The sequence below is a fragment of the Miscanthus floridulus genome, chromosome 8 (genome assembly GCF_019320115.1).
Source record: "Miscanthus floridulus cultivar M001 chromosome 8, ASM1932011v1, whole genome shotgun sequence".
NCBI classification, from domain to species: domain Eukaryota; kingdom Viridiplantae; phylum Streptophyta; class Magnoliopsida; order Poales; family Poaceae; genus Miscanthus; species Miscanthus floridulus.
Window position 1 is genome coordinate 45,291,396 of NC_089587.1, and position 12,092 is coordinate 45,303,487.

Sequence of the window (12,092 nt, forward strand, 5' to 3'; positions counted from 1 at the left end):
GCGAGCTCACCGAGCTAGTCTTCGAGCCCGAGCGATCGGGACAAGCGACGAAACTTAGCCCTTCGGTTGTGAGGAACCGGATGGGGTAACGCACACAAACTCACATCGACCCCCACGAAGGCCCGACAGGGCTCAGGGGCACAAGCCAAAACCTTGGGACCGCGACTCCGAACTCGCATCGGCATGATCTATGACATCTGGCTACGGCTTGGGACCGCGACTCCGAACTCGCGTCGACAGAATCTATGACATCCGGCTATGGCTTGGGATCGCGACTCTGAACTCGCGTAACAGCTTCACTTAGGACTGCGCTACAAAAAAATCGGGGACCGCGACTCCAAACTCGCGTAACAGCTTCACTTCGGACTTCGCTACAAAAAAAATCTGGGACCGCGACTCCGAACTCGCGTAACAGCTTTACTTCCGACTGCGCTCCAAAACCCCTGGGACCGCGACCCTGAACTCGCGTCGACAGGATCTACGACATCCAGCTACGGCTTGGGACCGCGACTCCGAACTCGCATAATGGCTTCACTTTCGACTACACTCCAAAAAAACCCTGGCCAGGGACCACGACTCCGAACTCGCGTGAAAACTAACTGAACTAACTACCTCGGCTGCCGAGGCCGCACCGACATCAGGACCCACGGGCTCCGTCTCGTCCGTCCCCGGAACTAACCATTTCAAAACCACGGCGGGCACCGACGCTAGGGTCTGTCCGCACTAACTCCCTCATCCGATCCCACGGCGCACATCGACGCCAGGATCAGTGAGCTCTCTCGCGTCCAAACTAACATCCTCGCCCGATCCATGGCGTGTGTCGGCACCGGGATCAGTAAGTTCTGTTTCAATCCAATCTTCGCGTCTAAAAACGCCTCGGCTGCATAAACGTCACATTGGTTGATAAAATTCCATCTCAGACTAAAAACACGCACACACGCCCACTAAAACAAAAACCTCTAGACGGTTCTGCCCGAACCGCCCGGGGCTCGGGGGCTACACCCGCGGGTGCGCTCGCGCGCACCCGTCGACAAAACAGAAAACTTCCCCTGATGACACAGAACACCCCCAGACGGTTCTGGCCGAACCACCTGGGGGCTCGGGGGCTACACAAGCGGGTGCGCTCACGCGCACCCGTCGACAAGATAAAAATTCCCCGGACGATTCTACCCGAATCGTCCGGGGGCTCGGGGGCTCCTGTCGGGTTTATAAACCCAGGGTCCCTCGGGGACTGGCTTCTGCGCCAAGGCTCGGCCCAAGAGTCTAAAAACAACAGGGCAAAGGGGCGGTCCAGCAACCGATCGGAAGGTCAGGCCGAAGAAGAGCAACACCCGCTCGTCGACCACTTCGGCCCACCTATCCTACCGGAGCGCTCGATTCGGGCTCCAGCCGTCTCCGGACGGCCTCCGATTGGAAGGCCTGCCCTAAGCCCTACTTCTGACTCCGATCCCGTGTCCCTCCGACCGGGGCTCGTAGGAATCCTGCTCATCGCTCTTCTCCGATCGGCGCACTCAGAGCCGACTGGAGCCATCCGACCGGGGACGCCCCGTTCGGTAGGAACCAGAAGACGTGCGGAGAAAGGCAAGGTAAGGCTCACAAGTCAAAACCACTGTACTAGGGACCATACCCTGCACGGAACAGTACTCTGCAGCCACCCTAACAGAAACAGTATTGTAGACGCCAACATCTTCCTCTACAATATTTAGAAAACCAAAACAGAAAATAAACTGAGAAGAGGAGAAGCCAGATAAGCTCGTTTTAGGCTCCTCCGACTCCTGCTACAGTGCAGAAAGCGGAGGCCCAGAAGGCCTGCCAAAGAGAGCCTTAATTACACTGGCACCACACCATCATGAGACCGACGGCAAAGGACATGCGAGTGACGAGACCTGGACTACGGTAGCGCGGCAGCAACCCGCGGGCGCGGGCCCGGGGCCCGCTCAAGTCCGCGTCACCCGAGGCAGACGAAGCCCGAAGACGCGGCGCGCACGTTCGCCTGTGCTGGCAAGTAGTACACCGAGACTTCGAGGCAACGCGCCCGTGTCGTGTCGGCAGCCAGCGGCGCACCGGGACCCGGACCCGGCCCGGACGGCGGGAATTTTTTTTAAAAAAACAACTGGTAAAGCGACGCGTGTGTGTGCGGTGCGGGAGGGCGAGGGCACCGTCCAACCCCCTGACAGCGGCGTGACGGCTGCTCCCCGCGATGCGCCTGCCGCCGCCGACGACGTCTCCACCAACCGCCGCCCCCGGCTTTTAAGCCCGTGTTTAGTTCCGAAAATTTTTGGCTTTTGGCTACTGTAGCACTTTCGTTTGTATTTGACAAAAATTATCCAATTATGGACTATTTAGGCTTAAAAGATTCGTCTCACGATTTCTCGACTAACTGTGTAATTAGTTTTTTTTTTCGTCTACATTTAGTACTCCATGCATGTGCCGTAAGATTCGATGTGACGGTTACTATGCAAAAAATTTTGGCTTTTGGATGGAACTAAACGGGGCCTAAGAAAGTCCACACGACCCGGCGGCGCCGCGGCTGTGGGCCGGCGCCGTTCCGTCGGTGCGCGTGCGGCTGGGGCCGTGGGGGCACTCGCAGCCGCAGCCGCAGCCGCCGCCGCCGCCGCCGCCCTCGCCCACCTACACATATTCCCTCGCGCTGCGTTTCTTTCTTCTTCTCAGAATCACGACGTCGCTTTTTTTTTAAGGGAAAAATCACGACGTCGGTTTAAGGACCAGTGCCTTTCTCTTGAACCCTTGGGCAGAGATTTTTCAGCTGTTTGGAAAGAGCAAAAAAACGCCTGCTGACCTGCCGATCTAGGCATTGGTAGTTTTAGCATGCACTGTCCTAGGAAAATACTCTCTCTGTTTTAAATCATAAAATGTTTTGGCTTTTTCTAGATATTACGCTATTAAATACACACTATATATATATATATAGCAAAAGCAATGAATCCATAAAAGCCAAAATATTCTATAATTTAGAAAGATACAAAACAACAAGTGTTATATTCGGCATGCTCGGGGGAAAGCTTGCTGCGTCGGCTGCGGCTACAAGTAAGCATACCTACTATTAATGTTCTTCTGTCTGTATAGAGCAAATAAAGACACTCCCGGTATGAAAAAAAACAGAATAATTTCTATGTGCATTAATTACCTTGTTATATACGCTTTCATCGATGTGGCAAGAATTCTAGAAGAATGAAATAAGAGCGTGGTTGGTTGCCTGCTCCTGCCCTCAGCCAGGCCGGCCCTCCACATGCAAGAACAAGTGATTGTTTGGTTACCACCTGTCGTATCTGGCTCACGCGGTGCAAAAGGAGCACGCCAGACTGCCTCCCGGGATATAGATTCTTGCTCCTGCCCTCGGCCAGGCCCTCCACATGCGAGAACATACGATTATTTGGTTGGCATCCTTATTGCTAATGTTGTCAAATTGCCGATTATACCTTTACATACGTGGTTACCGGCTGTCGTATCTGGCTCACGCGGTGCAAAAGGAGCACGCCAGACTGCCTCCCGGGATACGGATTCTTGCTCCTGCCCTCGGCCAGGCCCTCCATATGCGAGAACAGACAATTGTTTGGTTGGCATCCTTATTGCTTATGCTGTCAAATTGTCGATTATACCTTTACATGCGTGGTTACCCGCTGTCGTATCTGGCTCACGCGGTGCAAAAGGAGCATGCCAAATTGCCTCCCGGGATACGGATTCTTGCTCCTACCCTCGGCCAGGCCCTCCACATGCGAGAACATACGATTATTTGGTTGGCATCCTTATTGCTAATGTTGTCAAATTGTCGATTATACCTTTACATATGTGGTTACCAGCTGTCGTATTTGGCTCACGCGGTGCAAAAGGAGCACGCCAGACTGCCTCCCGGGATACGGATTCTTGCTCCTGCCCTCGGCCAGGCCCTCCACATGCGAGAACATACGATTATTTGGTTGGCATCCTTATTGCTAATGTTGTCAAATTGTCGATTATACCTTTACATATGTGGTTACCAGCTGTTTGTATTTGGCTCACGCGGTGCAAAAGGAGCACGCCAGACTGCCTCCCGGGATACGGATTCTTGCTCCTGCCCTCGGCCAGGCCCTCCACATGCGAGAACATACGATTATTTGGTTGGCATCCTTATTGCTAATGTTGTCAAATTGCTGATTATACCTTTACATATGTGGTTACCAGCTGTCGTATCTGGCTCACGCGGTGCAAAAGGAGCACGCCAGACTGCCTCCCGGGATACGGATTCTTGCTCCTGCCCTCGGCCAGGCCCTCCACATGCGAGAACATACGATTGTTTGGTTGGCATCCTTATTGCTTATGCTGTCAAATTGCCGATTATACCTTTACATACCTGGTTACCGGCTGTCGTATCTGGCTCACGCGGTGCAAAAGGAGCACGCCAGCCAGCTTCCCGGGATACGGATTCTTTCTCCTGCCCTTGGCCAGGCCCTCCACATGCGAGAACATACGATTATTTGGTTGGCATCCTTATTGCTTATGCTGTCAAATTACCGATTATACCTTTACATACGTGGTTACTAGCTATCGTATCTGGCTCACGCGGTGCAAAAGGAGCACGCCAGACTGCCTCCCGGGATACGGATTCTTGCTCCTGCCCTCGGCCAGGCCCTCCACATGCGAGAACATACGATTGTTTGGTTGGCATCCTTATTGCTTATGCTGTCAAATTGCCGATTATACCTTTACATACCTGGTTACCGGCCATCGTATCTGGCTCACGCGGTGCAAAAGGAGCACGCCAGCCAGCTTCCCGGGATACGGATTCTTTCTCCTGCCCTTGGCCAGGCCCTCCACATGCGAGAACATACGATTATTTGGTTGGCATCCTTATTGCTTATGCTGTCAAATTACCGATTATACCTTTACATACGTGGTTACCGGCTATCGTATCTGGCTCACGCGGTGCAAAAGGAGCACGCCAGCCAGCTTCCCGGGATACGGATTCTTTCTCCTGCCCTTGGCCAGGCCCTCCACATGCGAGAACATACGATTATTTGGTTGGCATCCTTATTGCTTATGCTGTCAAATTACCGATTATACCTTTACATACGTGGTTACTAGCTATCGTATCTGGCTCACGCGGTGCAAAAGGAGCACACCAGCTAGCCTCCCGGGATACAGATTCTTGCTCCTGCCCTCACCCAGGCCCTCCACATGTGAGAACAGGCGATTGTTTGATTGGCACACCTGTCGTATCTGGCTCACGCGGTGCAAAAGGAGCACGCCATCCTGCCTCTCGGGATACGGATTCTTTCTTCATTTTTCACAGGCCAGGCTCGCTGCATGCATCCACGCACATGCGCCTACACCAACCAGAGAGGAGCGATGCAGAAGGAGCAAACCAAACAATTTCTTTCTCGGGCCTGGCTCGATGGATACAACTAAACACAAGGCCATTGCATCTGGGCAACCTCGCACTTGTTATCGCTCTATACCAAACGAATTATATGTTCGTGGATAAGCATATTTCCATCCCTATTTAGGCTGCATTTAGTCACACTTCTTGGGGCTATATATACCTCCGCGCTTCTGTATGGAAAGACTTTGAGCCATAAATTGTGATTTCTTCGGTCTCACATTCATTTCGTATGGAGAGAAATAAATAGTTCCCATGAAAGGTAGTACTATATTTGCAGGTGTAAAACACTCGGAACCGCAACAAATCGAGCCAACCCGGCACATGTTATCGCTATAAATCAAGTATATAGTTTCCAAAATTTCGCTCGGAATGGTCTAACGCTATCAATACAATGATATGGTCCTCCAAGATATGGCCCTGTTCGACTTGTTGAAACTTAGCTAAAATTGGCTGAAAAATATTGTTCTGGCTGGATTGTTGTGAGAAAAAAATACTATTTCAGCTAAAAAAACAAGCCGAATAAATTAGTTTCTGAGTAAGCCAAACGGGAGAAGGAAAAGGGCTGACCACACTTAGGCCCCGTTTGGGACGGCTTCAACCGGCTTCGGCTTATCTGACCAAACACTGTAGCAACACTGTAGCAAAAAGCCGGTTTTCTCTCTCCTACTTTTTCCTCTCACTGTAGCAAAAACACTGTAGCGCGCGGGGAGAAGCCAGGGAAACTGGCTTGTGCGGCTTTGATGAACAGTGACGACGTCAGTGAGAGGGTGAGGGGAGGGGAGAGAAAACCGGCTTTTGCTACAGTGTTGCTACAGTATTTTTGTCAGATGAGCCGGAGCCGCTGGAAGCCGTCCCAAACAGGCCCTTAGACGAACCTGCAGCGACCTCACCTCAAGCTCTATTCACACAGATCATGAAGCGTCAAACATCGATCCGACGGCTGCGCGGGCAAACCTACGAGTACACTGCTGCGTCCAACGTGAGCCACGAGGCGGATCCGAGCAAGCCAGCGGCAGAGCAGACACGGTAGCTCACGCACGCGCATGAGCATGACGCGCTGACGCACAGGAAACGGGCCCCGGGAACCCGACGGCAGGAGCCGCCGAAACGTGCTGGGGGCGGCGCCTTGGGCCCCACGCCCGCCCCCAAGCCCGGTCCACAGTCAGATGAGGCCTCACCTTCCGTGCGTCTGCTCTCCCGCGTGGGCCCCCACACTCCACCTCACCCTGTCACCGTCCCGCCGCCCCCCTCCCGTCCGTGTGTATATATTCCCGCGCCTCGCCAGCGGCATTCCCATCCATCCATCCTCCGAAGCTCCACAAGCAGGAGGGAAGGCAAGGCGAGAAGCCTGCGAGCGGCGAGTGCGCGAGGCGACACCAGTTGGATTACTTGTCCATCTATGGCGCCCAAGAGATCGACGTCGCCGGCCGCAAGCAGCGGCAGCGGCGTGTCCGCGGCGGCGACGGAGCAGCCGAGGCTGCGCGGCGTGAGGAAGCGGCCGTGGGGCCGGTACGCGGCGGAGATTCGGGACCCGTTGCGGAAGGCGCGCGTGTGGCTGGGCACCTTCGACACACCCGAGCAGGCGGCGCGGGCCTACGACGCCGCCGCGCGCAGGCTCCGCGGACCCGGCGCCACCACCAACTACCCCGCCACGGAGCCGATGGCGCTGGCGGAGGCTCCAGTGGCGAGCGCGAGCGGGAGCCGGAGCCGGAGCGCCGTGGTGTACGCGTCGTCGTCGTCCTCGTCCTCGTGCTCCCTGCCGTTGCCGCAGGAGTCGCTGGCGGCGGTGACGGTGGCGGTCGCGGCGCCGCCCCCGTCGCTGGACCTCAGCCTGGCGCTGCCAGCTGCGCCGGCCGCGCAGCCGTACCAGCTGTTCATGGACCCGACGGCCGCGGCCGTGACGCCGGCGCTGCTGCAGTTCCTGCCGCCGAAAAGCGAGGAGGAGCGGAGCTGCTCTGGGTCGTCGCCGTCTGTGGTGTTCGACGCGGCGCCGCCGCCCGTGGGCCTGGGTCTGGACCTCAACCTGGCGCTGCTGCCGCCGACCGAGATGGTCATGTGATTGGACTGCTGCCGTCCAGGAGACTAATCGATTGCTTAATTAATTATATTAGTCCAATTTTAGTAGCTAATCGATCGAGGCAGTCGTTCGTTCAGGTGTAAATAGGATGCAGATTTGTTTTCGTGCAGGCGCGTAGCCCTGTTTTCTTTGTTTGTACCGACAGATTTGCGTCTTTGGTTGGTGCTAGTGATGCAACAATGCAAAACCAAAAGAAAAAACCGAGGATGATTATGCCCCCAGCGGCTCTCATTTTATTTCCTGCATTCACTTTTCAACTCCAGCAGTTACTGAAACCTCTCAAGTCTGAACAGTACGGCATCGGCTCCGGGACTCGGGAAGAGAATGGGAGTTGCAGGCACGGGGACACCGGACTGCTGCGAGCGCCGGCGCCGGCTCCGGCTCCGGGGTTCGCTGCAGGTGCCCACGTCGGCAGGGCAGCTATAGGGAGGAATTAAGTTTAAATAAAATATGATTCTGTAGTGGGTGGTGGCGACTGGCGCGAGGCGTGCGCGCACGGCAGACGGCACCGCCCGGAGCTGACAACGCGCGGCGATACGGCGGTTGCCCGCTCCCGTCTCTCCCAGCTGGGCATGCACGCGCGCGTCGCTTTCGGGCAACTCCAGCGAACAAGTACCCCCATTAGGCCAGAGCAGGGTTGGTGGCAGCGGCACAGCTCCACCTCCACGGGCGCGCGGCTGTTGGACCCGCGGCCGCGTGTCACGTTCCTGCGGGTGACACGCCAACCGTCCAACGTCGGATTATGCTGCTACGGATAGTGTCTGGATTAGGAATTCAGATAGTAGTAGAGTGCATACGACGATAAATGGAATTCGTCGTCGCCGGTGAACTCGAGCCGCAGCTCGCCACCATCTACTACCGGCGCGTTTCAAGACAAGTTCGAGTTCGCTACGGGTTCACCTCTTAAACGAGTTCGCTTACAGCGGTTTCCAACAGCACATCACCAGACGCAGCTGGGCTTGGGCTTCTTCTACTTCTTCCAGCTTGGTCCGTGGAACTTTGGATTGGGCTTCCTAGCGCGCTTGCTCCTTTTCCCTTCTGGGCTTGCAGGTACCTTGCGCACTATGACATTTCCCCCTCCATTAGCAACGGCTTGTCCCCAAGCCGTGAACTCTCTGGGAACAGCCGAATGATTTCATCTTCTTCCTCCCAAGTAGCCAACTCAGCAAGAGAATTCTTTCACTTGATCAGCAATTGATAACTTGTACGATGAGCCTTGTTGTGGACTCGACGGTCTAGTGCCATTTCTGGAGTTTGCATGGCAGAAGGTTATTCAGGTAATGGAGAAAACTGAATTGGTGCAGAGCTAGTTACCTTCTTGAGAAGCGAGACATGGAATACCGGATGAACCTTAGAATGATCGGGTAACTTGAGTTTATAAGCAACTTGGCCAAATCTGGACTCCACTTCATAGGGCCCAAAATAACGATAACCCAGTTTAGTGCAAACTCTGGAAGCCACAGAAGATTGAGCATAAGGCTGTATCTTGAGCCAGACTAGATCTCCAACTGAAAACTGGCGATCCACTCTATGTTTATCAGCTTGAGTCTTCATTTTTTACTGTGCTTGAAGTAACTGTTGATGTAGAAGGGTAGTAATAGAATGTCTCTGTTCAAGCCAATCATCTAGTTCCGGAATGACACAATCTTGCTCAGGATCAATGCCAAAGTGCCGTGGTGGATGGCCATACAATATTTCAAAGGGTGTATGAGTAAGAGCAGAATGATAGCAGGTATTATATCAGAACTCAGCGAGGTGAAGCCATTGAGACCATTTTGCAGGAGTAGAATGAATAAAGCATCTGAGATAAGCCTCAATGCATTGATTAACTCGTTCCGTTTGGCCATCACTCTGTGGATGATATGCTGAACTCATACACAAACTGGTGCCTGACAGTTTAAACAACTCTTTCCACAAAAGGCTGGTGAATATTTTATCTCTGTCTGAAACAATAGCTTGAGGCATTCCATGCAACTTATATACATGTTCCATATAGAGCTTCGCTATCTGGAGAGCAGAGAAAGGATGTTTCACCTTAATGAAATGAGAATACTTGGAGAATTTATCAACAATCATCAAGATACAGTTGTACTGATCTGAAGAGGGCAAGCCTTCAATGAAATCCATAGTTACCACCTTCCAGGCCTGATTATGAATAGACAACGGTTGGAGGAGACCAGGATAAGGCACATGCTCAGACTTTGCTTGTTGACAAACTAAGCAAGCAGCCACAAATTTCTGAATTGTATCCTTCATGTGAGACCAATAAAAGAGCTTCCTAACTCTGTGATATGTAACAAGAAATCCAGAATGTCCTCCTATGGGACTGGCATGTAACTGCTCAATAACAGCCTGTTGAATGTCATCAGAATGACCCAACCATATAGAACCTTTGTACTTGATAATACCCTGATCCAGTGAGAAATGGCCTTGTGGTGACTGTAAAGCTAAAGATTGGAAGAGCTTTTGAGCAGCTGGTTGATCCTTATAGCTATCCTGAACAGATTGTAACCAAGTTGGTAAGACAACAGACAAGGCAGACAAGATTCCAGTACTATGATTCATCCTTAAGACATCATCTACAACACAATTGGTAGAGCCCTTTTTGTACAAGATTTTATACTGAAACCCCATGAGCTTAGTCATAGCTTTTTGCTGCCATTAAGAATTGAGTTTCTAATCTTGCAAATGAATCAGACTGCATTGATCTGTTAGTATAGTGAACTCAGCAGGCATAAGATAAGCTTTCCATTGATCAACTGCAAGAAGAATGGCTAAACTCTCTTTTTCATAAGTTGACAAGACCTGAGTTCTGGGGCCTAATGCTTTGCTGACAAAAGCAATAGGGTGCCCATCTTGTTGCAGGACTGCTCCAATTCCATGATCAGATGCATCAGTTTCAATGACAAATGGTTTATGAAAATCAGGAATGGCTAAGACAGGAGCAGTAATAAGAGCAGTCTTGAGTAGTTGAAATGCCTCCTCAGTAACATCAGTCCACACAAAACAGCCCCCTTTTTAAGCAACTCAGTAAGGGGCTTAGCCAACATACCAAAATTCTTGACAAAGCATCTGTAGTATCCAGCTAGACCCAAAAAACTTTTCAATTCCTTGAGATTAGATGGTGTAGGCCAATTCTTTACATCAGATACTTTAGAAGGATCAGTGGAAACACCTGCAGTGCTTAAAACATGGCCCAGATAGTGATGTTTCTGTTGAGCAAAGGTACACTTGGAAAGCCTCACTTTCAACTGATGCTCGTGTAACAGTTGAAACACCATCTTCACATGATTGACATGTTCTTCAAAGGTCTTACTATAGATGAGACTATCATCTATGAAAACAACCACACATTTCTTGAGTAATGATGACAGAACATGATTCATGACAGACTGAAATGTTGCTGGAGCTCCTGTAAGACCATAAGGCATTACCCTATACTCAAAGTGGCCATGATGAGTTTGAAAAGCAGTTTTATGCTGATCAGCTTCTTCAACCATAATCTGATGAAACCCAGATCTGAGGTCCAAGGTTGTGAACCATTGAGCTCCTTGAAGTTCCTCAAACAATTCCTCAATAATAGGTAAAGGAAATTTGTTTTTCACTGTATAAGCATTTAATCTTCTATAATCTAGACACATCCTTCATTCACCAGATTTCTTCTTGACTAGTAATGCAGGTGAGGCAAAAGGGCTTGTATTCTCTTTAATCATATTGGACTTGAGTAATTGAGTGACTTGCCTTTCAATCTCATCCTTCTGAAAGGGGGTATATCTATATGGTTTTAACCTGAATGGCTGAGCACCAGGAATCAAAGGAATGGTATGAGTCAAAGCCCTGGATGGTGGAGTTCCTGTTGGTTCAGAAAATAAATCTGGAAACTGAGACACCAACTGTGTAATTGCAGTAGGGACTTCAGATGTAACCTCAGCATCAGGTTTAACTGCATACACCTCAACAACACCCCAAATGGCATCTGATTTAGTCATGGCTGATAACTGATTCACAGTAACCTCAGGACCAGACAGGATCATCATTAATACCAGATAATTTGAATGTACTGCCTTCATGAATAAAACTGAGCCACATATGTTTCCATTCAATCTGCATAGGTCTATGTGTCTCAAGCCATTCCATACCTAGTATAGCATCATAACAAGTAAGTGGCAAAATCTTGAAAGTAGTAGTAAAGAGATGACCCTGAACTGACCAAGAGCAATTTACTACTTCATGAGTACACAACAAAGTAGCACCATCAGCTACCTTAACTATCATTGGTTTAGCTAAGAGAGTCCATGGAGAGAGCAGAGAAGCCAGATGCTGGCTTATGAAGTTATGGGAACTTCCAGAATCAACCAAAATAATTGAAGGCAAATTTTGGACAAATGCAGGAAACTTCAGAGTATGAGCAGTTGTAGTACCTCTGACTGCATGTTCAGACAAGGCCAAGAGTTCATCATCATCATCATCAGACTCTGACTGAGCAGCAGGTGAAGATGGGGATTCTGCTAAAAGTTGCCACACTTCCTCCACCAGATGCAAAGGAACAGAAGCCTGACACTTGTGTTGTGGTCCTCACTTTGCACCACACTTGAAACACAACCCTCTTGCCTTGCGGTAATTTAGAAGAGAGTT

The 12,092-nt window shown here is 51.0% G+C and overlaps 1 protein-coding gene across 1 annotated transcript; it reads left to right on the forward strand.

The window, feature by feature from the left end:
* The first annotated feature begins 6,685 nt into the window (after positions 1–6,685).
* On the forward strand, positions 6,686–7,693 carry LOC136476275 (ethylene-responsive transcription factor 11-like). The gene has a single exon (XM_066474047.1). The coding sequence runs from the start codon at positions 6,780–6,782 to the stop codon at positions 7,437–7,439; it is 660 nt and encodes a 219-aa protein (XP_066330144.1). The 5' UTR covers positions 6,686–6,779; the 3' UTR covers positions 7,440–7,693.
* The last annotated feature ends 4,399 nt before the right edge of the window (positions 7,694–12,092 follow it).

Excerpts from the sequence above, each read along its gene's own strand:
- LOC136476275 (XM_066474047.1), top strand. The coding sequence starts at position 6,780 with ATGGCGCCCAAGAGATCGACGTCGCCGGCCGCAAGCAGCGGCAGCGGC.